At 40.3% G+C, this 26,180-nt stretch overlaps 1 protein-coding gene across 1 annotated transcript in view; it reads right to left on the reverse strand.

Annotated features, from left to right (window-relative positions):
- Positions 1-11,556: 11,556 nt before the first annotated feature.
- Positions 11,557-26,180, reverse strand: part of EFCAB6 (EF-hand calcium binding domain 6) — a gene marked incomplete at both ends in the record, with an annotated part of 111,726 nt that continues 97,102 nt past the window's right edge. Inside the window, 4 exon segments of the mRNA XM_080609804.1 lie at positions 11,557-11,679; positions 14,124-14,215; positions 14,218-14,272; positions 23,587-23,604. Of these exon segments, the coding sequence (XP_080465930.1) occupies positions 11,557-11,679; positions 14,124-14,215; positions 14,218-14,272; positions 23,587-23,604 (288 nt within the window).

Raw genomic sequence — 26,180 nt, forward strand, 5'->3', positions numbered from 1 at the left:
AAGTAATAAATCATGAAAATATAGACAAGGCATTCAGCAAACTATGATGAAGACACTTCATCAGCTGCCTTTAGCTCCACATCAGTGTGTTACACTGGAGTTGACACTGACTGAGGTAGTTGCGTGACAGCTGTAACCAGCCAGCGCTCACTAATGCTGCAGTAAACCTGGAAATACTGAGCTCTCTTCTAAGTTAAAAGTAAAGGATTTCTTAATTGCTATTAATTCACCTGCTACTGAGCACATGCCATCCCTTAAAATGAAGGCATGTAAACTTATAGAGCACAGACTTTAACCTGTAGAGTAGAACTCTCTGCCAAGGCCACAAGATTGGGTAGACCAAAGGGGCAAAGGGTGCAGCTTCATTTGCTGGTCAGGAAAGGGTCCTTTCACCCTTCCATGAGCTCAGGATGCTGCAGTGCGAGACACCCAGCTCTCCTGGATCCTGGGTGTGCTTTGTTAAAGCAGCTCCTTTTATCTTGCAAAGAAATCAACATTTGCCAAAGGAATAAAAGAAAAAAGGACAACAGCGGCAGAAGGGGAACGGTTCCTCCAAACTTTGAAGCTGGTGTTATCTATAAGAAACAACAAAAGAAACTCAATGCTGAGAGATGGAAAGCAACACAATGTATGAAAGCAAATTACTTCAGTGGGGCTTTCAGAAGTGATGATGACGTTTTGTGCTCCCTATTGGCTTTGTTTCTGTTTCTGAGTGAAAATGGAAAGTGTCCTTTAAAGAACAGTGTTGAATCAGTAGTCTCTGCTCTGGCGCTGTCAACAGCGGTTGTGTTTAGCAATTGTGGTGGTGGTCTAAAAATCATCAGGAACTCACTTAGAGTTGAAATAGGAAGGAGGTATATGGGAGTTTTATTTTTTAATAAAGAAAAAAAACCCCAGTTTTATTCTTTGAAACTTTGTTATAGATGTAAAAGGCAGTTACTTCTCTTGACTCCTCAGTGGCTTCACAGCAGCTTTTCCTTTCCTGTGTGCATGGCTACAGAGGATGGCAAAGTTCTTTTCCCAAGACGGTGCTGATATCAGTGGGAGGGTAAAACTGAGCTGAATTTGTGCAAGACTCTCAGAAGCCCACAGTCCACTGAACCTGGAAACCGACTTACTCCCTGAAGAGTAAATGTCCCAAGTCTGGTTTCCGAGTCTCTCAGGTTGGAACACCTCTGGTGGTACCCAGCCCAGCCTCCCACTCCAAGCACATCTAGCTGGGCTCCTCCAGCTGAGTTTTGAGTATCTCCAAAGATGGAGAGCTCATCACCCCTCTGGACATCTGTGTGAGGGTGTCTGACCACCTTCATGGTGTAAAATGCTCCTCCTTGTCCAAGTGAAAGCTTTATGTCCTGCATTACCAAGGGAAGCCGCCTGCACTGCACAGCTGACCCAACTGCTCCAAAACTTCATGTGTGCGAGAAGCCACAGCAAAACCCTGGAGCCTGCTGTATTTCTTTCTTTTGCTCTGATGTCTTCAATGCAACAGCTTTACTTCCTTCAGTTGTTGGAGAGCAGAAAGAAAACCTACTCTGAAGAACCGTGATGAAAAATTGTCCTGCTGGAATCAGCAGAAGTATGAGGCACTGACCTCAGCAAAATGAGCATTCCCATCTGTGACTGCACCCTAAAACTTAACGCAATTTTTCATGATGTCAAGAGCAGTTGAGTTTCTCTCTGCACTGTGCCCCTTTGTTGCTGAGCTGGAGTAGTCAAGAGGGACACCCACTATGCTGGACCTTCACTTTGCCTGGCCATGTAGGAGCAGCCTCCTTTCCAGGAGAAACACTCTGATCATGTCTTAATGGAAGACTGTGCTCATTATATCTGAATTTATGATCCACTTCCACTTTATTTTTGTGACTGTTTTCCAAGGGACATTTCAGCTTTTCAACTCATTTCGTCTTCAAAGTGGAATGACTCCTCAGGTGTGTGCCCTTGTGTCACCAGAGTTTTATCTCTGTAAGTCTGACGCTCAGAGTGCTGCACTATGCAGTATTTTGCAAACTGTGGCAGTTTGATTCAGGTTTAGCTGGGATGTGCCAGTTGAAATGCAGGAACCTGAGTTATAGCAAGCAAAAAGATTCATTCTTTGGGGAAAAACTTTGCTTTAGAAGCTGTTCAACTGATGATTGCATTTGATAAGTAAATATGGTGCACAGCCTTTCCTGTTTCCACAAGACAACTCGAATAAATTCTGTGTACTGGGACAGTGAAATGCAGAGAGCATCCCCTCACTGCATACCTGGAAGAAGCAGAAAAGTTGGGGAGGGAGCTGATCTGCATGGAGGCAGATCAACTCCTGTGGCATGGATAAGTGGAGGAAGAAATATTCTCCAAGGGACAGGCTGGCGTCAGAGTGAGGAACTGACACAAAGGATCACAGCATGAAGGATGACACATCATAAAATCAGAAGACACTGCTGCACTGATTCATGATGAAGTTTAATAAACATTACATTCCAAAAGAAGTTGAGGGAGGGGGATGTTCAATGTATCCTCATGGAAGTAAATGAAGGAAATCAGAAGATGCGAGGACCTGACAGTGAAAATGCTGCTTAACTAGGAGATAAGTTAAAGAAGGAGATATATAAGGAGATATAAGTTAAAGAATATGGGGTTCTGCAGAAGACTTGGCTGTCTGGAGCTGCAAGGAAGGGTTTCAATTAGCAGAAGTGTGTGAAAAGGTGGCACCACCAAACCCTCAGACTGTACAAAACCTGTGTGTTTGCAACATATAACAGAGACAAAGACTGTGCTGTGCGGAAATTCATCAAGATTAAAAGCCCAGGTAATAAATGCAAGGAATAGAAATTGCTTGTTTAGAAACATGCATTAGAACTAGCTGATATTAATGAAACCTAATAGGATGACACATGACAGGAATGTTGATTAAGTTGTTTATAATCTCTTTAGAAAAGATCAACTTGGCAAAAGGGAAATAAAACTGACTCACAATATAAAATGGTGGTGCTGGCAATGATGAAGTCAGTCAACTGGAATATTTTTTCATCCACTGGACCTAAGAAGTAAAGCTGGTGGTGGTGTCCCTCCAGATGGTATGCACTTGACACTATTAAACTGAATTAAGCTTTATGAAGTCTTCCCTATAGAGGATGACCACTACTTAAACACAGATCAAAAACGGTTGCAAACATACCCCATACTCGGCATTAGGAGGCAGTTTGTTCTGAATGGTATAAAGTGGAAATTACATTCTGCCAGGATTTCTACAAACCCCAGATGACAATTTTCTGACAAAAAGGCTACTTCCAGCCTTTGTCACCACGTCTTTTCTTGATGGACAAGAACTGGTTCAGGGAATGAGGACATTGAAACAGCTTGTGGTATCCGCAGCCATGACTTTGATCACGTCCACTGTGTGAATGTAAAATAAGGAGATAGAACAAGTCAGATCAGCCTTTCGTCTTTCAGAAAGGGGAATTTCAGAAAGCCAAAAACTAAAAAATCAATGGGGAGAAAAAACACTTAAACAGGAAAACATAGATGGTACTCGAAAACTATTTAAGAAAGTTTGCCAGAGAACAGTTCCAGAATCCAGGAATACCCAAACTGGGTAAAAAACCCCAACAGTCAAGCAAGCCAAAAAAACCGAACCCAACCTACAAACCCATTTTTCAGGGTAAATAAATGCAAAATGAATGAAGAAAAAAGATATATACCAAACTGGACAAGGAAGAAAATCGTGTTAAAAATGATGAGGAAAGCAAACATGCAGAGGGAGTATCAATGGCTTGAAACAGTGATGATAAGAATACAAAATCAAATGGGAATGATGTGAAGGGGAGATTCATCAACAGTATTATTAAAAAGGTATAATTTTAAAATAAATCTCTCTGCAGTGGGCAGACAAAAAGGCCAGGTGGTAGTGGGACATTACCCAGTGGTGGTGGCTTTTCAGCCCAGTAGTCCTTAAACAGCATGTTAAATAGCAATTACTAAATGTTATGAATTGGGAACTTTATATCTGAAAAGCTGAGGAGATTTTTAAACTGTTAATAATGAATTTTCAGACACTTTAGGACATGAGAGAAATCTCAGCAGTCCATAGAAAGCTGAAACAGTGCCAATATTATAAAAAAGGGAAATAGGATGGTCAAAGTGAGAGAGTGTTAGCCTGACTTTGATCCTTGGAAAAAAGCAGTGATGGGATTGATTGTACAAGGCTGAAGTAATAAAGAATTAAAAGGAGCTAATAAAATTAAATGCTAATCAAGGTGGGTTTAAGTAAAATGGATCTTCTTAAACTAATTTGATATCTTTCTATGAGATTACAAGTTTGGATGACAAATGAAATAGTGTTAAGGTAATAGACTTCTGTAAGGCACATGACTTGGCACCATTGCCTAGTATTTTGCGGAGGAAACGGGAATGATATAATTTCAGCATGGCACATGATAAATGAATTAAAAACCACCTAACCAATGTAATTAAACGAGGAATTATCTTTAAGAGGCTATATGTTTTGTAGGGTCCTCCAGGTAGTGGTTTCTGTCCCGACATGATTTAACTGCGAGATCTTGACCAGGAAACCTGCCCCTTCACCCTGCAAAAAAAGGTGCTACTGAAACTTTTTACAGATGAACCAAGTGCTGGACCACAGGGAATACTGAACATGAGGGCTGACAGGTACACTCTGATCTATATGTTTTTATCTTAGAAAATGAGGTACAGCAAATTGGTCTACATTTCAGTATGGCCACATATGAAGTCATATCACCAAACACAAGGACGTAGGCCAGAGTGACTTTGCCTCAGGGAGAAGAGCTCTAAGAATAGGACTTGAAGATGGGTCTGGTTGGCAGAAAGTGCCTGGTGTGCTCAGCTGGTGCCGTGGCTGGATGAGCAAATGCAGCAGTTGAGTGGACAAAGCTGGCAGAAAGAGGTGACGTGTCCTCTGTATTTGGCATCCCTACAGCTAAGACTTGAAAACTTCCCAGTTCATACATCACTGACCCTGGCATGACTTTGAGAAGTTGGAATCAACACCAGAAGGACCTGTGGAAATGGGGAAATAACTGGAAAATTTGCTTTAAGAGGTGAAAATCTATGGAGCTCACTTTGTCTTTCTGTTGAAAGAAGAGGTTCATTAGATTAGATATTAAGGAAAAAATTCTTTCCTGTGAGGCTGGTGAGGCACTGGCACAGGTTGCGCAGAGAAGCTGTGGCTGCCCCATCCCTGGCAGTGTTCAAAGCCAGGTTAGATGGGGCTTTGAGCAGCCTGGTCTATATGGGAGGTATTCCTGCCCATGGAAGAGGGGTTGGAACTAGATGGTCTTTAAGGTCCCTTCCAACCCAAACCAGTCTGTGATTCTATGATTTCACCATGACCTTTATGTAACTGCAGGGTGCACAAGCTGAAAGCTGCGCAGAGGCACATTTCTATCTAAAAGAGCATCATCTTAAAAATACATATATATGTATTCATTTGTATGTACATGGTGTTTTCTTCATAGAGAGTAATTAGCCACTAAAACAACCTTCAGATGATTGTGCTGATTCTTTGCAACTGGCAATTTTAAAATCAAGATCTGATGTGTATCTTCAGACAAAAATTTATTATGGGAGTCCCATTCATTAAAAATAAACAAACAAACAAGCACACACCCGTGTGAACTCTTTCAGCTTAACTCACTGGGCTTTGGATCAGGCTCTGCCTTAATTAGGAGGAATGCTGCAGAAGGACCATTGGCCAGGGTGCTTCCGCCCCGTCGCCTCGCTTGGACTGTGCAAACCACTGGAACTAAGGAGAATGCTCCTTTTACCCAGACATGTCATTTCACACCCTGGCAGACAATTAAAATGCAAATTATAAATGTTAATTAGAACTGTTTCAACATCTATTCTAATGCACAAGATGGGAATTCTGCACAGTGTACAGAGAAAGATGCATTGTTCCTCAGGCAAAACCCTCCCGCCACTCTCACTCTGGAGTGAGCAGAAATAGCTGCTACTTTCTTTAAAACCTGACTACAGAAAAAGAAGAAAAAAGGAAAAAAGAAAATAAAGGTGTGATCCTGGTCTCAAATGCTGGGCTAAATTCACTGAAGTCAAAGCAGTCATGGTAGTTCGTTGATTTAACGAGATCAAAATCAAGCCCTGTATAAACACTTACACTGAAAGCAGGAGCAAAAAAGTATTCACCCCACAAGGAAGTGTCTATGTTATACTAGTTTTGCTGTCGTGCCCTTTTCTTTATTAAATCACAGCCAATTTACATGCAGTGATAAAGCCAGCCACTAGCTAACCACTACCTAACCTAAGACTCAGAAATACTGGACGGCAGCCTGGGGCTAACCTTGTTCCAATGGGGACTCAGGAGGGGAGGAGGAGGCTGTGCCACAGCACTCAGCCTCTGTAGCTCTGCATACACAGTACCAGAACTGGGGTTTTATAACAACAGCAGCTCTGTAAATGAATGCCAGCAGGTCTCCTTTCCATGTTGAATATACTATTGCTCCACTGCAGCTCATCCTTATACACCCTGATGTTTAAGACAACTTTCTTTGCTTTCCTACTTAAAATCTATCTACATCAAAGATGAAATCTGGATGCTCCCAGAGCTGTGATGAGGTTATTTTTACAGCTATTTGAGCAGCATGTTATACCTGCTTATTTGAAGATGATGATATTTGTATTGTTGCTAAGAACTCATGCCAAGCATAATTTTGGGGTGTTGTGAAGATATTATATTTGCATATTTTAAGTATTGATATAATACAAAATTCTCTTTATGACTCTTTTCACAGCATAATAATACTCTTCCATTGCATGGCAGCCTTTAGCATTGAAAAATACAAAAACAGAATAAAATTATATTTTAGGAAACAGATTTTTTTTTAAACCTGTTTTTCATTTCCCCTATTTGGAGCATCCCTTAGTACTCATGACCTGCTGCATATCATGCAGATAAAACCAGTAATTGCACAGAGATATAGGCACTTCACACAGTAATGCTTTAATCAAACGACTGTATTCTGAAGAAGTTTGACTTCTTTTTTTTCCTGAAGCAGACTTTATTTCTGCCCTTGGCAGGCTTTATGCCAGTTGCCAGTATAGAAGATGGCCCGTATGAATCTCTTCTTTCTTTCCTTTCTCTTCAGTCCCTTTTCCCAGCCTTAGCCCTCTTTCTGCCCTTCCCTACTTCTTCATTCTTTGAGCACACTGTTTCCACTCTTGCAGGCTCCACACCAAGCCCTAGGACAGAAATAGCTGGTACAGAGTCCACAGACCTCTTCTTCCTTCCACTCCTCTGACTGATTACCATCTTTCATTTCCCTTGTTCTGCTTCCTCATGTTTCTAGCAAACAGCTTTTGTACCATGCCTTTCTACTCTGCTCTGCTTCAAAAGGGCTCTTCTGAAGCCACTCCTTCCCCTAAGCCAACCCCTGTTTTCTTGGCAATAGCAGCAGGCTGGCCTCAGGGCAGGGGATTTGAAGAGGCCAAGTAGCTCAGGTGGGCTTGGGGATGTGCTAATGAGCAGCACATGTTTCTGGTGAGCATCCATATTTACTGGAGCTTTGAAGTGAGAAAATCCTGAAAGGAATGATGAGGGGAGAAGAAAATTTAGGGACAGACAAGGTCTTCTTCTATAGTCTGCTTCTACCTGATATTCCCTTTCTGTGTGGTGATGGGTATTTACATTGTATGTTAATTCTCCAGAACCATTATGGTGCTTGGCTGGTGTGAGCTTTCTTTCAGTATGCCCCTGAGTCAGAGGTGCCATATGTGAGTGGCTGGCTGTTTTGCTGAGGGATGTAGCAATGGGCAAAACTTGGCTGTGCAGGTGGGGAAACAAGATGGGTCTAGCAGGACGGTGGGTGACCTGGCAGTGACATGAGGCTCCTGTGCAGCAGCAGATCTGTTAGTGTCTTCAGTCTCATTCAATGAGCTTATTCTGCTCTGGAGTGAAGGAAATAAAACAATGTTAGAACACTGCAGAAGGACCCATTTTCCTCCAGCCTAGGAAGCCCTTTGTCTCCAGCTCAGAAGAGGCAAATAAGCAGTCACAGAGACTGCTGGTTTGGGGGCAGAGCAGCGGGGAAGCACTAAGGCAGGTCTGGCAATGCAGGTTGTCATCCACAGTTGGGTTAACCCCTGGGGATCAGTGTCTGCTGTTATCCAAGCTTTGCTGGAGAGGTTGCTGAAGGCAGACGTCCCCCCTGACTATGGGGTGTGCTTGGCCTCCTTCACTCCTCACAGGATGCCTTGCAGTGTTCATCGTGATCAGCTCAGTCAGATGCTTGGTGGCCACCTGCCGCTAAGCCAAGTGCGAGGGCTGGGCTGCAACCAGCAGGCCATGCCCTGACTTTGGTGTGTGAGAGTCAGCGTGTCTCTTCCCAACACTGGCAGCAGGACCCTTGCGGAGGGAGGTGAGAGACCTTGCCTAAGGGCTTTTCTCCACTGAGCCCAGAAGGGGCACGTCTGGAGGGAACAGCCAGCAATGGGCTGTCACCTGCTGCTGCGTTTCAGTGGCAGCAGATGCTGCCTCGCAGGGAGTGCTGGCAGAGATCGGTGCTGCCAAAATCCCTCCCTTTGCTCCCCTTTCCCAAGTTTCCAAACCAGCAGTCCATGTGCCTGTGCTGCTGTCCCCAGGGATAACAGGGCAAATGCTGGTTCTGTTAGAGCAGACACAGGATTGCTGTCCTCCGCTTGGAAATTACATTTCTGAGCTTTGCATTGATGCTTTTATTTTCATAACCACCTCAGCTTTGCTGCGGTGTTTACATACAGCAGCAGGAGACCATTACCCTGGGATAATGCTCAATCCCACTGACATTATCCGTCTCACAGTGGAAACACGGGATCTCTGCCAGCCCTTCGTAGCTGGGTGGCTGACCCTTGGTTAGGTGGAGCGGCTGCAAAACAAATAAGCCCTCTTCTATTACAAAGTTTATCCATCCATCAGTTTGCAATTTTAATATGAAAAATTACCTTGGTTATTTCAAAACACTGGAAGTTGAAATTCAGTTTGCTTTGGGTTTGGCTTGATTTTGAGGTTGGAGAAATAGTTGGTAAGAACTCACTAAAAAAAACCCAGCGTGATTTGATTTGTTTGTACAGCAAAAAGATTGTTCTTTAATCCCTTCAGAGTTCTTGGATTTGATACTCCTGCCAGCCAAACTAATGAAAAATCCTCTGTCAGGATGTGTCAGGAAACCCAAAGACATCCATCCTCTTGCCACATCACCTCTCCTGATGGTGGTGGGTATCCTGAAAATCGCAGGGCAAGGGACACAACTCCTGCATCCCTTTGTGAAACACAGTAGCCGTGCTCTGTGCCAGAAAGCAGCGCAGGGATGGCAGTCTGTATTTGATTTAAAATTAGACCCAACGGTCAAACAGGAGGTACAGGAGAAGATTTTTGTGGGAAAAAACAAAACAACAAAACAAAAAAGCCAGCAACAGCACTACCGGATAATCACGTAGTTAATTTTTTCCTCCTCAGTTAGATCAGTGCAGTGAAATCCACTATTTTAAAAAAAATTAATGTTGTATTTGTGTTTTAATCATAGGTATTCCAAATAGCAATTATTTCTTTAGCTGATATGAATGATTAATTCAGTACATGAACTGTATGAAATACTTACAGAAATTGAATTAGGAATGACTGGGGAGGAGGGAAGAAGTTGCCATTAGAGCACAGAGCAGTGTGAGGCACCACACCCGTTACAAGGGTAAAGGTAAACGAAGATGGGCCAATTGGATCATAAGTGAGGCTAAGCCGACCCCCTCTTGGGCTCGGGTCAGTTGCTGAAGCATGGTTACCTACTGCTGTTTGAGAAGTCCTTCAACACCGGAGACATCCCTGTGGGGCTAGCTGGGGTTAACACACGACCTGCCGGCATGGCCAGGTGGGAGTAGCTAAATCGTGCCTGTGTTCCTGCAACTGAACCAGGACCAGCTCTTTTTAGTCACTCATTCTATATGTATGTGTATTCTTAAACCCTGCTGTTTTCTATTAATTGAACTAGGATTTTTGTATTGATTTAGCATGGGAGAACATCCTTTAATACCAGTAGTTTCAGTCTCCTCTGTTGATCAAATATCTAAGCAGCAATTTCAGTGGCTTACAGACAGCCATCAGTTCTTGGAAAAAAAGTGTAGGAAGCATTTTTTTATGTTATTATTTCAAACATATTAAACTCCAAATGTATTTCTCTTAGAGTACAAATTACATGAATCTTGGAACCTAAAGGAGAAACAATACAGAACACCCAACCTGAAACCTCCCCAATGCTTTTTACTCAAAATCTTCAAAATATCTCCTGAAAAGCTCCAAATGCAAAGAAACATTTTCTCAGAAAAAACATGCAGTAAAGTGCTCTGCACTGGGAATCTTTCAGATTCATTGCAATGGTTCACACTTTCACTAGAAGTAATAAGAAAAACAAGATTACGTTCTACTACCCTTTCCCATTCCAAAGACTTCCCTTGAGATATATATGTGTGTGTGTGGTGTGTGCATGTGTGTTTGTACACCCATAACTTGCTCTCTTTTTTTTTCAATTAATTTTTATTGGCTTATCTTTATATGTTACTTGGGAGAAAGGAAGATACCAAATCAGTTCAGGTGGTGAGGACAGGGTTCTCTGGTGTACCAATGAAAACTAATTCAGGAACCAGACACTGAAACATTTATCTAACAGTTCTTCAGAGCAGGTATGTGTTTAATTGTTGATATAATCTTATATGATCATATTATCCTTTAATTATCACAAGAGTTCAACTGTCAGATATCTTTTAATTTTCTCACCAAGATCAAAGTACTTCACAAGATATTAAACCAGACTATTTCTAAAATTGGGAAATCCAACCAGAGGTTTTACTTGCAATTTATTGTTTGCTGTATAAATATATATGTAGTATCCTCAAAAAATAAACCTCATGGCTAGCACTGGGAATATTTCTCTGCAATTAAGAAGCTAATGTTTATTGGTAAAGTAGCTTCTTTTCTAAACTGCGCTGATGGATGTAGAAGAATAGTTTTAACAGAGAAAGGTGTGGTGTCCACACACAGTTGGCATCTGCTCAGATTTCAATGGCTGATCCCTATGAACGTGTTCTTTGACAATGCACATATGGCACTGCAAGTAGAGGAAAATGATGCTCCAAGAAATAGGATGATTTTTTCGAATAATGAAGGCTAATGTATTGAAAGTAATAAATCTGGAAAATGACAATTAAGGAAATTCAATAATATGTCTTGTAAACCTTTCTACTGAAGTTAAGAGTATGTCATTAATAAAATGCATAAAATTAAATGAATTACTTTTGGAGATGTCTTAGGAAGTATTATTTTGACAATGTTAATTGTTGTCTTTTTCTTTTTTGATAAAAGGATTATGCAAAATTAATTCTCTCACTATGCAGATTTAATCCACAACACAAGACCACTGTCAGAATTTAGAAGTATTTTGAGTTTTCTAATGAAAAGATAAAAAAAAGCTATAGTCAAATAATTTATTAGTTTGAAATTTGAAATTGTAAATCAGGTACTGTCTTTATCTGGATTTTTTTGCTTTTGACCAAATCCTACTGTATGAATGCCCAGAGAAAATCATTATAGGATATTTTTGAAGTCAAATTTTTATCATAGTATTCTAAAATGTTGAATAACTCCTCTTCAGCTAGGCCAATGTTGTAGTCATGAAGAACCTGCAAAAGACATAGACAACTTTAAAATTTATTTCAGTGCTTTGAGTGAGCAAGAAGTAAAAACATTTGTTTATCTTGCTAAAATTTCATTGCAAAGTATCTTGATGGTTCAGCTCCACTCTCTCTTAGGTTTCTTAGAGTTAGAAAATCAAACCTTCCTTCATTATCCTTTACCCTTCCTGTGCCAATACTGGCTCCCTCAGATGTGTGTCTGAAAACCTGCATACACAGGGGTTTTGTCCACTAGCACAACTAGCACTTGTCTGAGGACACACTGGGAAATGTGTAGCACCCATAATCATAGAAGCTAATTTACAGAAAGCACATATTTAAAAGGCATCCACTGCTATCTGGAGATGAGATGAAGAGGTGGAATCTTCTTTTCTATCCTTCTTGGGTGATCTGAAGCCTTTGCATACAGAGAAACAGAAGTCCCTCAAACTGTACAAACCCCTATGTATATGATAATGCTCTTGATGCACTCAGTGCTTTTAATTTCCATGGAACAAATGCTCAGCCTGAAAGCTTCCTCGCACTTCAGGGAGAACCCAGCTTGAGCAGGACTCATCTGGTTCACCAGATAGCAAAAGCCAGTTTAGATACCTGCATCTTTCAAATATTTGACCCAGTGTGTTTTTCAGCACTTCATTGGTCTGAAGTGTTCTCAGTGCCCTAACAGAAAATAAAATAATTCATTAATTTCTGAGGATTACTTCTGGGTTTAGAGGCACTTCAGAATTTAAACCCTGAAAGTGACCACCAGCATGGTGTGTCCTTGTGTGCTATGCCGGTTGTCATTAGTTTTTTGGCAATATCAGATGAGTCTGCCCATTTCCCTCTTAACAGCTCAGCATCAGAAATCACTAATGACCCCTTGCAAGATGGTACAGCCATAAATAGCAGTGGTACTGAAGTAAGTAGAGAGCTAATTTCCCCATTTCAGTAATTAAGTTACTTAGGAGATAAAGGGATCTGTACCTCCACAAATCACTTGATATCTTGTCAAACAGCAGATTAACACCTTTGTAGTAGGACTGTGTAATCAGGGATTGCTTCTTCAGGGATCTAGATCCACAAAGAGTTAATTTTTTTGTGTGAGTGTGTTGGTTGGGGTTTTTTTGTTGTTGTTTCTTTTGCTTAGCTTATATCATGTTAGGAAGCTTGATATGAAAGTTGTTGACGTTGCTTTAACTACAAATAGTAATCATCATATGTCCTAGAGGAACATAACAAATTAAAATCAAATGCAAAGGAGCCTGATCTTTACTCCTCCTCTTCTGAGCCTAGTCTGCTGAGGCAGTGACCAAACACTCAGAAAGCTGCAGCGATAGACAGGGAGCCTCAGGCAAGAATTTGATATGGCCTCACTGACACATCTAGCTCCTCAGCCCTTGTAGAAGAGCAGGCAGGCACTTGGATTTCAGCTATGTGGCAGTGCCAGAACATATCACATTCCCACCAGTCCTGAATGGGTAAAGATTTGACAGAGTGTTTCTGTGACCAGTATATTGAACAGGTTTATGCCTATCAGGTAACGACCCACCTTCCTGCAGCTCCAGGGAAAAAGGAGCATTAGAAACACACTTTATTGTTGCTTATTGCATCCAGGCATTTGTATACTGTGAGGATCCTGTCTGCTGGTTGCTCAGTAGTAGTGATAGCAAGGGGTGTCCTAATGCACGCAGCATTTAATGGGTTCAGGCCTCACTCTATTCTTTTTGGTTTTTTGTTTTTCCTTGCAACTGGATAGAAAGTAGTCAGAATTACTTTAGAACAAACAGTGATTATTATTATTAGGTTAAAACAGTGTCAAAGATTTTTAAATCAGTAAAGCTAAGCAAAAATCAAACTACCCATTGATCTTGATGAAGAATCACTGATATCCAGAACACACAGGTGCGTATTTACTGTTTGAGGAGATATGAGATGCCTAAATATTTGCAAAGGATATGGATCCCTTACCTAATGCAGACTTATGCTGCATACAGACGAGAAAGGATTCCAGAAATAGAAACAGAAAAAGAAAACAGAAACAGAAGCTTTCCAATCAAGATTACTTGAGCCCATTCTAAATTTAGGAGCGGCCACAGCAGTTGGAGGGTCACAGGATCCTGCAGCTATAGCAGTGCTGCCTGTAGAGAGATGCTTGTGTTCTGTTGCCACGTGTTTGTGAAAGATACGTGTTTAAACTTGGTATAGGGGCTTAGGTAGGTTTTACTCTGTTTTATGTAGTCAGGATCTCACCAAGATCTCAGACCTCAAGGAATTGTAATTACAATTAGAGAAAGATTACTGTGAGTGATGTTCACAGCTAAAGTCACAGACAGGAGCCAGAATGAAATTATATGCTCTAGTTCAGTACCATTTTCCAGAAAAAAATCAATCTGGAAGCTTAGATTAGACAGCTGTAATTTTCTGACCATTATTCGGTAAATGCAACTTACTTGTCTGAAATCTGAAACATTTAACAAACCGCTATGAGTTTCATCATGGGATTTAAAAGTTCGCTTCATTGGTCTCCGGCAGTGCAGGATCTTGGCTGAATTCTCAGCATTGCACTGAAAAATGATGTGGTTTGTGGTCCAGGACTCAGCTAATGAAGTTGGATGAGAAAGAAACACATTTACTAACAGACCATGGACACGACCGGGAAGAAGAACTATAGTGCGGAGAGAAAAGATGCTGGACTGTAATACTGTCTTAATACTGTAAACAATAATTTGTTTACAAATTATTGCAAGATACTGTTTACACAAGATCATTTTAACCTATAACATTTTGATATTCTTGGGAAGTGCAGATGGTATATTTACTTAATCACTGTCAAAGCCTTAACTTTTTGTTATTTGAAACTGATTCCGAAGTCAGTGTTACTTCTGCTCAGATCTCAGTGTTTTCACATGTATTCAGCTTGCCTTTTCTCAACTCCTTCTTTCAGTCATTTTTAATTCTCTGCACTGTTCATTTTTCAAAGTGACTGCATAAGCCAACTGTGGGAGCAGTACAGTATTTAACAAAACCCAAAACCTTACTATACATTTTTCCCAGTTTAAAAATAACTTGTAACCAGTTTTTGAACCTATGTTTTCACAAGTCTATAAGGTTGATTTTCACCGGGACATGCTGTGACCTGTTGTTTTTAGCCTGGCTAAACTCATTGCATTGGTGTATCCTGAACACCCAAGAACTGCAGAACTATTCGTTAAGGCAAAATTAATTCCACTTGTACAAAGCTTTAGCACTGCTGTGATGAGTAAGGGACTTTCCCCAAAGCCAGCAAGCCCCAGTCCACCTGCGGGCTCTGGATCTGCTCTGCTACCTTTTTTTAAAAAATAAGCCAAACCAAACCATCTCCATCTCACTTTCCTGGTATTTATTATTGTAACTGGGTGCCAGTTGCACGTGCCACTGCAGCCTCCACAAGCATCTGCGTGTGAAGGAAGCACACTGTTGACTTTATACATCTGCTTTGTGAACACAAAGAGGCTGTGCTGCACCTACATGTGTTATAAGAGGCCTGGGAGGCAGCTGCACCATCTTTCTGTGCTCTTGGGGGTATTACTCTGACAGACTATGCAGCTAAGGAATGAGTGGGTATATGAATAATGCAGTTTCCAACCCAAAGTACTGAGCCTTCCTTGTGGGCTGAAGGCAGAGAAAGAGCTCTTTATGGTGACTGTAACATGGGTTATTTTCATTGCTCAGAGCCTGGATGCTTCCATGAAGCCCTAGGCAATTGATTCTCTCAGGCTTTTGAGAAAGAGAAGGAATTGTGCCTGCCATTGAAAGAAAAATGGTTTATTTGGGGGTTTTATGATTCCTTTTGATGGGTATCTGTACACTTATCAGGTGAAATGGACTGAACAATTTATGAGGAAATATTGCTCTGCATATTACCTTATATAAATGTGCTCAGAACATGGACTGAGACCTTCATTATTTTTTCTGAATAGAATAAATAAAATAAAAATTATTTGAGACATCTACATAAGGACTTAAAAATTACTGCGTTATTCACCCCAGAACACTGGGATGGAATTTTACGACATTAAGTTTGTGTATAAAGGAAGATCTTATGGAAGATAATGAAGTTCTTTAATGCAAAACTTAATGGTTTTACCTTACTGTCCCTACCGGTAGTGAATACTTGGTAATTCCTAATGATACTCTCTTCATACCTTGGTAGCAATCTGTTCATTCCACATGTGAAAACAGTTCAGTAATGTAATTTCTCTATAAAATGCTGCTACTAACCATATCTAAACTAATTAGGCACAGTCAGCCTAAAAATGTAGCAGGCTCGCTGAATGAGCAGATTTGGAATTTGGCACCGTTCCTACTACATAACTTGATTGGGATGCTATTACCAACGCCTTCCTTTCTGGCCCACCAGAGCCAGATTTCAGGGTCTCTTCTGATCTTTTCTGCCCTAAAGCGGTACTGCAGGCAGAGGAAAACAGCCGGTGTATAGCCATTTTGCTGGGACTCTTTTCCCTCTTCATTGTAGCTTAGAGAGATAGTATATGTGGTAGGGAGAGCTGCAAGGGCGCAATATGTGCTGACCAGTCCTGGATAACAGATATTTTTAATGTCCATTAACAGCACTGCAAGTGAGAGCTTCTTCTGGACTTTTCTTATGGCGCTGAGGCACAGCTTGATGACAAATTGGGGTCATTATAAGACACATCCCATGCACTTTTTATTTCTAGCTTGATTTCATTTAGTTCAACAAAAGCTCTTAAACTGTCAGCTCCCATGTTTTCTATTTGGAATTAGCATCCAAATTTTAGCAAATTTGGCCAATTTGCCTTATAACATGGATACACCAAATATGATCCCAAGGAGTTAAATCCTCTAACTGAAAGAGATACCAAATGAATACTAGGCGATTAGTACCATGGTATTAAATAAGAGAAAGGATTTTTTAAAATGTTTAAAATTTTTAAATGTTATTAGTTTAATATGTTATATTAGTTTAAAATGTTTAAAATGTTTAAAAGTGATTGTAAAATGGGCCATGAAATACTTTGTCAGTATAGCAGAAACTGAAAAAAACAAATTTTGTTTTGATTTTTATGAGCTTTGTACCTACTGGCTTTTGTGGCTTCTATATAACCACCTTCTTCAGCAGTGAGGTTTCCTGTGGTTTTAAGAACAAGACACAACTCTGAAGAAAGTCATACTATGCAAATCTTCCGTTTTTCTTGAAATCATATTTTGCTGTTATTTGGTTAATCTCCCCTTCACTTAAATCCAAATTGAATTTCCCTGCTGTATCTGAAATGCAAAGAAAGAATATTAATTTTGTCATTCTTAAAAATAGCCAGTCGTTGTCCTATCTTCACAAGTTTTACCTGGGATACGCTGCCAGGTCATCAGTTGCAGTGACTGCTGTGTGTGTTATGCAGATCTTGCTACATAGAATCATAGAATAGTTAGGTATACACATATGCATATACCTGTGGGGCGGTAGTTCACTTTTTATATGGTTTCAGGAGGCTGATAACATGTCATTTTGATCTTAAATGCACAAGAAGTACTCCTTAATGTTAAATAAAAGATTTGATAAGCTAACATGTTCTTATAGCCATGACTTTACATTTGATTATACAGGTGTGCACTCATCACACACACACAAATGTGTGTGCTTCTAAGAGTAAAATCCAGGGTCCTTTCAAATTAGCAGGTGTTAAGCATTGAAACCAGTGCAATCAGACACACACACAAGCTCACAAGGAAAAATCTGGTGAATCTATTTACTGACATATCCCCAGGCACAGAAAGGATAGTGAATTTGGAAGGTAATGAGGAACTTGCATGCATGCTAAAGTACCCACAAGCAAAGCTGTGCACTCCTTTTTCAAGGAGTAGCTAATTCTGAATAGGAATGTGAATGTATTGCACTCAAGGCTATTCTGCTCTGCAATAGAAAGGTGGAGAAATCATGCAGTGGGTGGCACTTACTTCAGACCAGATGTTCCTATGGCTGGGACACCAGAAAGATAACAGAACACATCTGAGAATGAATAAAGCACTTTTCAGATGGTAACAAACCTAGGAAGTCTGACACTGGGATTTCTCCTACATTGCTGGTATCCTTCTCTTTGCACACTTTCAGTATCCCTTTCCAGGAATGTTCGATTTTCTTTCTTATTTTCTATTGTTTTGCAGTTAAGGTCACGTGCAGAACAAGTTGTTTTCTGAGGACAACTGGACGCTTGTATCTAAAAGCAAAAGATAGTGCTGTTTGGGTTTTACTGGTTGTGTAGAAAAATCACCAGATGACAAATCCAGTTTCTGGTCTTCCGGTCTTGAGATGAATGTAACATTTGGGTCACTTCTAAGTCTGGTTTGAATTTGGTCTGCAAAACTGTAGGTGAACATATGAGAACACTCTTAGTGTCAAAATGACGCTATACATTTAGTGGGCCTTGATCATTTTTTTCTTAATTTGGCTTGATGTTTTGTATTAAACAACAGATACCATATTCAAAAAAAGCTATGTAGAACCATCTTAGACCAAACACAAACCAATGACAGTCACTGAATCATGAAATAACATTGCTTTGATTTGCTACTGGGAGGACTCAGTTCAGCAGTGGTCCTATGCAGAACCACAGAAGGAGTAATGTGAGAAGATCTTGGCGAACAACGTCTTTTTGACTGCTGCCTCAGAAGTACCGTAGGTGATCTGGGAGCAAAGTCTCAGCCTATGATATGTGCATAAGTGGTATTTATGCTTCCAGATCCAGTGTATAATCTCATATTTAGTGAGACTTCAGGGTCTCCCTGGTGCAGACTTGCTGAGGACTCACACTTATATCCATGCAATGAATGCTGCAGGTACACTCATCTTGATTGGTGTTCAGGCTGGCTGGGGTCTTTCCAACAGCCGTAAGTTTGGGAAGAATTAAGTTCAGTTCCTACTGCCCAATTTAACATTCACAGGCAGTAACAAGGAATTTTCTGTTGCTTTCACTGGGAACTGGATCAAAGCGTTAAAGGATGCATGTAAGTAATTGTCTGGGCTTTTCAAGAAAGAACCTATAGTTAATGCAATAATTGAGCCAGCGATGGGACAATGTTTAGTTTTACCAGCCCTGACAAGTTGTTTGCATCTTTAATTTGCTCAATCTGTTATTTCTTTTTCAGTAGCTAAACATCTCCATGTAGCAGTAGTCAGAAAATCCAAGCATGTTCCAGGCACTGAATAATTCTAAATATTTTATTTTCTGTTGTAGGTTTGGTTGTAGCTGAAGAACTAGAATAAATAGGTGCAGCTCTGCAAGTGGGATATTTCAATTCCTGTAATGATTTCCTCACCTTTCTGTGAATTTTAACACTTGGGTAAGAGGCCAGCATGGCAGTGGAGAGGACCAAAGTGCATTATTGACAGGAAGTATAGGCTTGGATGCGAAAATGAAGCAAAACTATTGCATTCCTAATCCATTTCTCTTACCTCTCTTGGATCACTGTCCTTCATGGCAAGTCTATCAGTCAGACCATCAGGCATTAACATCTGTTGTTTGGTATCTACCAGAAAGCAGGCAAGACCACCAGAATGTTTTAGGACAGGCCAGCAAACACCTTTTGGAAAACTGCAGCTGCCAATCCTGCCTGGCTTTGTCAGATGATCACAGATAAGCTGCCTACATTTTTGTATGCTGCTTTTGCGGCTATTGGGCACCTGAAGTTTGGATTGTTTTCTTTGTTTTCAGAAATCTGATTGTGCTTAAAGCCAGAAATTTTATTAGCTGCACAGCACTGATGGATATGCATATGGCAACAGCAGGGAATGCTATTGGTTAACATTGACATATATCCTTTGACTTCAGTAGAGTTACTGTCTAGCCCAATTTTTGTCATTGTAACACAGTTTTGCAAATTACCTTGTGTGCTTATTGGCAGGTGGTTGTGTCTGATTTCATGGGAAATCAATAAGAATACCTTCACTGAGTTTCACAGGTATTATTTTCAACCTATTCACAAAAATGAAAATCCAGAAAATCCACAGAAAAACCACACTTACGCTGTTTTGCACTGGAGAAGATGATGTCTTGGGATGTTCAGCCTCAGAAGACATGCGTGGATCACGCACTGCACAAGTAGTAGCTGACTTGGCAGAAGTTGAAGAATGAGTTGGGTGTTGGGAGTGCTTGATGGTATTGTTACAAGTTCAGAGCTGAACTTCTTCAAAAAGTCCTGTTATTTCAACTGTCCACTATCACCGACATCCACCGTGTTCCAAAGATTCTCAAACTAATAATGAAGAAAAAGATGGCTTTTGTAAATTCTAGTTTTACAAAACCAGAATCGTCTTATGTGCTAATAATATGACAAAACATATATTAAAAAAGTGTGAGGATGCTTTGGAATAGAAGGAATCCTAAGGCCCATCTTATTAAAACAACAACAACAACAACAACAACAACAAAAAACCACAACAAAAAAACAAAGCTTCTCTGCAGAAGCCTGCACAAAGCTGGAAAAACAATGAAAAAAAGGATTTCTGCAGGACATTTTTTAATTGAATTGGGCCCTTAGTGTGCTGTTTCAACTACTAAACCCTGTGATTAGACACAGTGATTGAGCTGCAGTATAGAAGGATAATGCTTTAACATGAGATGTAAATCAAACACATGATGCACCTGTATTCTGGTTAAGTACCACTGAGGCGAATTTCTCATGCTATCAGGTACACCTAAGTTGATATCACCATCTCAGAAGGCCATTAAGGTTCCTCAGTTATTGTATTTGCATCAACAAATTATTCCACCCTGAGGGAAAAAATGAATCAGCATGAAAGAACATAGCAGGAAATCTTTACAGCCTTGAGAATCACATATAGTTACGGTATACAGCCAGCCTACAGAAGACCTGGGGGCAGCTGCTGATACCCTTGCTGCTGCTGCCCATGGAGGTTCATGTGGCTGCTTGGCCTGGCACAGGGCAGGTAGCTCACCTTTTGGGCTTTGTATGGAATCCTATGGAATCAGCTGAGTTGATTTCCTGCTGAACAGCAATTTATTCAGTAAGTGGCTGCACTGAATTAAATGGGACTACTCATGATATAAGCTACTAATCAAAGCAAGGATTAGCACAGTCTGCCCTTAAATAAGTTGCACTCATTTTGTGTTTCAAGAGTCATCAGTATGCCTTTATAGGGTCTTCATTATTGATTTTTAATATAAATCTAATTGGGAACCTCAGATTGCTTTTGATTTGATCTTTTTTGGCAGAGACTTAAACCCTAAAGGAAACTAGTCACCTCTTTGATGCAAGTGCCAAGTTGCAGTCAAACTTCAAAGGGCAAAGGATACATTTTGAATTTCCTTTCAACTTTCCCCCACTGGCCTGGCTGCTACCACATTATGAATTATAAACAATTCTATTTTGCACTTCTGATTATACTTTGTACTTCATATGGGGATCTCAAAGTGTATTACAAACTTCAATTAAATAGAATAATACCCTGATGAGCTGGATTAGCTATAGAAACTATTTTAACACCCAAAGAAGTTTAGCCATTTGGGGGATTGCCGATAGTTCAAGCAAGTCAAGGGAGTTCAAGCAGAAAAAGTGCCTGTGATAAAAAGAGGATGCCAGCTGGTGAGATATTAATCAACACCTTGCTTACAGAGATTTTACCATCCTTGGCCTTTTATGAAAAAGGTCACAGTATCAGGAATTCTGAAAGACCAAGAAGACCAAGAACTCAGACTTCAGGAAAAAATTCTTCATCCACTACTCGATGTAGACTGCAGCTGAGCCTTGCTAATAGCAAACAGTAAGTGGCCATCATCCAGGAAAGGATAAAAGATGTTTTCTGTGAAGTCATCCAGACTACGACTTTAGAAACACTTCTGTAACAACTCTAAGCAGTGACAACAGCCAGAACGGCAGGGGTTTGGATTAGCAGTGGCAAAACCTGTACCCAGATTGGAAGGCTCTCCTGGGGCATCTTCATATAGATATACGTAGGCATATCTTTGAGAAGCCTGTCAAAATCAAAATATCTCTGGAAATAGAGGGCTTGAGTCTCACTCACACAAAGGCTGCTGTTTATATAAATGAAGCTCCTCAGGCCTGTTTCTCGTTGCTATTATGGATGACAGTTTCTATCGAGATTTTTTTATTCATTTGCCTGAGGTTCTTTTAAGTATAAAATAGCTCCTGTGTCCCTTTGCTGCTTCTTGAGTGTAGACAGGATCTAGTCTGGAGGACTCTTCAGCTGGAGATGCCTGCCTTATGCTTCCAAAAAAACAAATAAGAAAAAACGAAGATATTTTTCACATCTCAGGAAGGTGTGTGTTCTCCTGCCTTCACCAGGGCTCACCTGAGAGCTCACCCCAGTGCTTCTGGTCAGTGGTTCACAGGGATGAGGAAAGAGTATCACCACATTTTCACTTCTGCTTTCACCTGGTGTTAAGGCTTCAGGTTCAAATACAACACTTGCACTTAGGTGCTCACCAGAAGTGTGGTGAGGAATAGAGTATGTAGGAATAGAGCACATAGGACATTTGGGGTTTTCTGCTATTTTCAAGAGGGAAATGGAAGATATTTTAATTTTTAGAGTGCTTTTGTCTGCTACTTTACACATGTGCAGCAGCACCTGATAACATGGAAGACTGTGCAATCTCTTTGTTGCAATCACAAGCAGGCCCTGCTCCTGTCTGCAATTTATAGTAAAAAATGCTGGGCCAGAGGGTATACCTGTAATGAGCAAAGTGCCAAAATATCTTTCTGTAGTGCAGACACGCATGTGAGTTTGGAGGCTCTGTGTCTTGTCTTTTAGTTTGCTGCCAAATGGCATTAATGCAATCATGAGCATGAAGGTTAGAATGCTGCTAAGTAAAATCTGAAATCTTTTAGTCAAGGTTCCCTCTGTTTTATTATTCACCTCATCTTTGGACTAGGAAAAACCACACTGAACCAGCATTAGCAAGGATAAAAATATGGCTCTTTTTATTCTAAGTTCAGCAGAAGCAGAATCTTATGAAAGACTGGCCCCTCAGGTTGCCCTGAGACTAGCACTGGGCTAATAAGACGGTTTGTACTGGCAGATTCATGCCATGACTTCAGTCATTCAAGCTAAATTCAGGGTTACATAAACTCTGCTAACACTAATCTGGTGGAATCTTTTTCCCAGAAAAGTGGCTGAAAGGTGGCCGGCAAATGTCAAATGCTTGCCCCTTTCTTTGTCCGAGCAGTTCAAAATAGCTACTGAGAAAAAGGAATTTGCATTAAAGGAATTAGCTCCCCATGGAAATACCTTTAATTCCATGCTGAGAAGGCTTTTTTCCCCCATCAACTGGAAGTGTATTAATTTAAAAATGAAAAAAAAGGAAACTTTTGAAATAGCAAATATACAGTGAATAGCAAATATACAGTGAAAGAGAACTACAGTGAAAGAGAACTACTGTGCTTTAAGTTCACACCTTCACTATTAGCAATAGCATCTCCATGACTTTGCTTTAGAAAGCCTGAGATTATTATAGTTCACAACCATACTCAGAGATAAGGAAAAAAATAATCTCCCACAAATGTAGCAACAAATGTTCATGGAATGATAGTCTTAAAACATTTTCATTTCATCCAAATTTTTAAACTACTTGCCTAAACACAGCAGTATACAAACACATGTCTCTAGCCACAGCCAATTTACCCAGTTGTACACTTAAATTAACAAGACAAAATAATATAGGTTTCTTACTTGTTCTTCAGTCAGCTGCTGAAAATGTTGGTTACATATATCCCAGAACTCCTTTTTTGATATACTGTAGTATCTTTTGAAGAGTAAATATCTTTAAACTCCTGTGCAATTGTGTTAAAGCCAGCAGTCACTACTTGTATCTGTGAGAAGACGCCTCTCTCTGACAGCTCCCAAGCAGATTAAGGCAGAGTGACTTTTTGCCCTTCCTCAGTCTAGACAAAAAACATACACAGAGAATCACTAATGGATCCACTGAATAAATTATAAATCGTGGTGTGGCATTCAGCCAGTCAAAGAGTCCATGGAGAAGGCGGCCTTCGAGATCCTGCAGGCAGTAAAAACTGCTTCCAGGAATTCTGGCTTGCACCACAAAAAAGAAAAGGGGCTATGCAAGTAGTTAAGGGAAAAAAACAGACTATAAATGTGATCCAGCTGGTGACAGGCCAACAAAAGCACAGGATTCCAAGACTGACCTAAACTTTTACAAAGGTCTAAAAAAATTGGGTGATCATACAAAGAGGGTTATTCTGTTAATACAGAAAAAAGGGAAGTGAGTGCTAACTAGCCCAAATATCCCAAACGTATTCTTCTCATCTGAATAGTCTTTAGCAAGCAGTGGAAATCTCTTTGATTGAAAAGGCACTTCAGTCCTGAGATGAAAGAGAGGGCAATTATGTTCCTTTCCTTTTTAAGTTCTAGGCGTATTTATGGAGGTACTTTTTAATCTGGTCATCCACAGTAGGGATACTACAGCTAAATGATGCAGTTGAAGGCTGTAAAGGCACAGAATGTGTGATGGGAAAGCAGGGAAACGGCTGGGTGCAAGAGTGTTAATGCTAGCACAAGGTGTGTGCAAACCGCTTTTCTTCAGTGTGTGCATTTCAAATCTAACAGCAGTGTATGTTTTTTAAACTTTACCACTGGAGCTTATTGCTGATTAAATTCCCATTATGCATTCTGCATGGGGAAAAGCACACTGTAGGTAAATACAGGAGAAGGTCATATGACAAGCAGAAATAAAAATGACAAAATACAGTTGGCTGGAATAAAATGCAGAGTGAAATGCTGCTAGGCTTTGGTATGGACATACCTGAGAATGCCAAAAGTCTAGCTGTGCATGCAAAAGGCTACATTTAATAAAGTTAAATATCAATGAAGTCTATTCAACATTTACATTCTACCTGCAGAATTAGCAGTAAACTGCAGTTTTTCAAGTCAAACCAAGTTTTACTTATAAAATTAGTCTAAAGAATGGCACAGTGCAGAATAATAATAATAATAATAGGCAGTTTCAGAATTTTGAAGACGAAACTACTTATTTTCAGGAGTGGAAGCTGACATTCCACCCACTGCACTGCCTAAACTAAACATGTAAAATATCTTGAAAGCAAAGTTTTCACAAGCACAAGTAGCAGCCAGTTTTACTATAGCTGTGGTAAGATGTCGTGGTAAAAACAAACCAAAAAAGAAAATCTGGTTTTGGTTCAGACATTTCTTTACAGCATGTTAAATGTTACTATCATGTTTTATACCACTATGTTTAAGCATTTAAGCTTTGCCACCTTCTTGCTCCATGCAATATGAAATACCAAAAAAGAAACAGATGGCTTTTGGTCCTGCGCTCCTGTTTCCTTGTCACGTCTCACATGATCATTATAACTGGATGGAAAAGAAAATATGTTTCTTACAGAACTGCAAGAAACCTGCCTCCTAATCAGAAAAGACTCCACTATCTTCAGATGCAAATAACACTTTCCAATATTAACCATGCTTTACATAAAACATACGTGTGGGACAAGACTGTGGCTGCATTATTACTAAGGGAAGAAATGCGAGAAGTGGAATTGCGGCTGCAGAAGCAGAAGCCAGACCGTGCCGTAGTCAGGAAATGAAGACTGCCAGGCATGGTCCAGTGCAGGGCACACCTTCTGCCTGCCTAATATTACTGCAACTAGAAAGGACTGTACTGCTGGTTTTAATTATCCTAATGAAGCCAAAGGCTCAGGGAAAGTGTTACTGCCCTGCAACCTTTTAAAGAAACATATTTTGTAAGTGCAAGCTTTCCTAATTTATTTAATTTCAAGAGCTTTCTGTTTATTTCATAAGACCTAATGCACTTTGATCTTAGAGAGCCAATAAAAAAATAAATCACTTGTTCTTCTTGCAAACCACACATTGAAAAACAGGAAGGCTTTTATATTCAGTTATTGCATTACATTCATCTACCACATGCAGTTAGTGCATCCAGTGGGGTATCTATGACACTATCATCTGCTGTTAGAAGAATCACCTTTAGCTGAAATCATGGAGGTGGAACCTAAAATCTCACTCTCTGGACTGGGCATCTGGACATTTAATGGTTATTTCTTCATTTGAAATTAACCATATACACAGTGTGGGTACATTTCTTAGCTTCGCTGTGTCTAACTTAACCTCATGAGTGAAAGGGAACTGGAATGAAGCTGCTTGAGAGCTGTGTAGCACATGCCCTAGCATACACTTACAGATAATTTATAGAAGACATTCTGTTGTATAGAAAAGGGGTTACTTCTCTTTTAGTGATTTCCATGTGCTCCACAACTCCCATCAAGCTCTGTAAGTATATCACTTTAGAATTCAAGGGCCAGGACTCTGGTCCTGCTTCACAGCTTCTCAGACTACCACATGGCCTCCGAGCAGTACCTGTCCCATGCTGTGACCAAATGTCAGCTGCTGCCCTAGGCTGTGAAATCTGGATTACCTGGCTGTCCTGCTCAGCTCTGTACAGGCTTTCTTCCTCTTCCTAACA

This window comes from Psittacula echo, assembly GCF_963264785.1.
Source record: "Psittacula echo genome assembly, chromosome: 1".
Lineage (NCBI taxonomy): Eukaryota > Metazoa > Chordata > Aves > Psittaciformes > Psittacidae > Psittacula > Psittacula echo.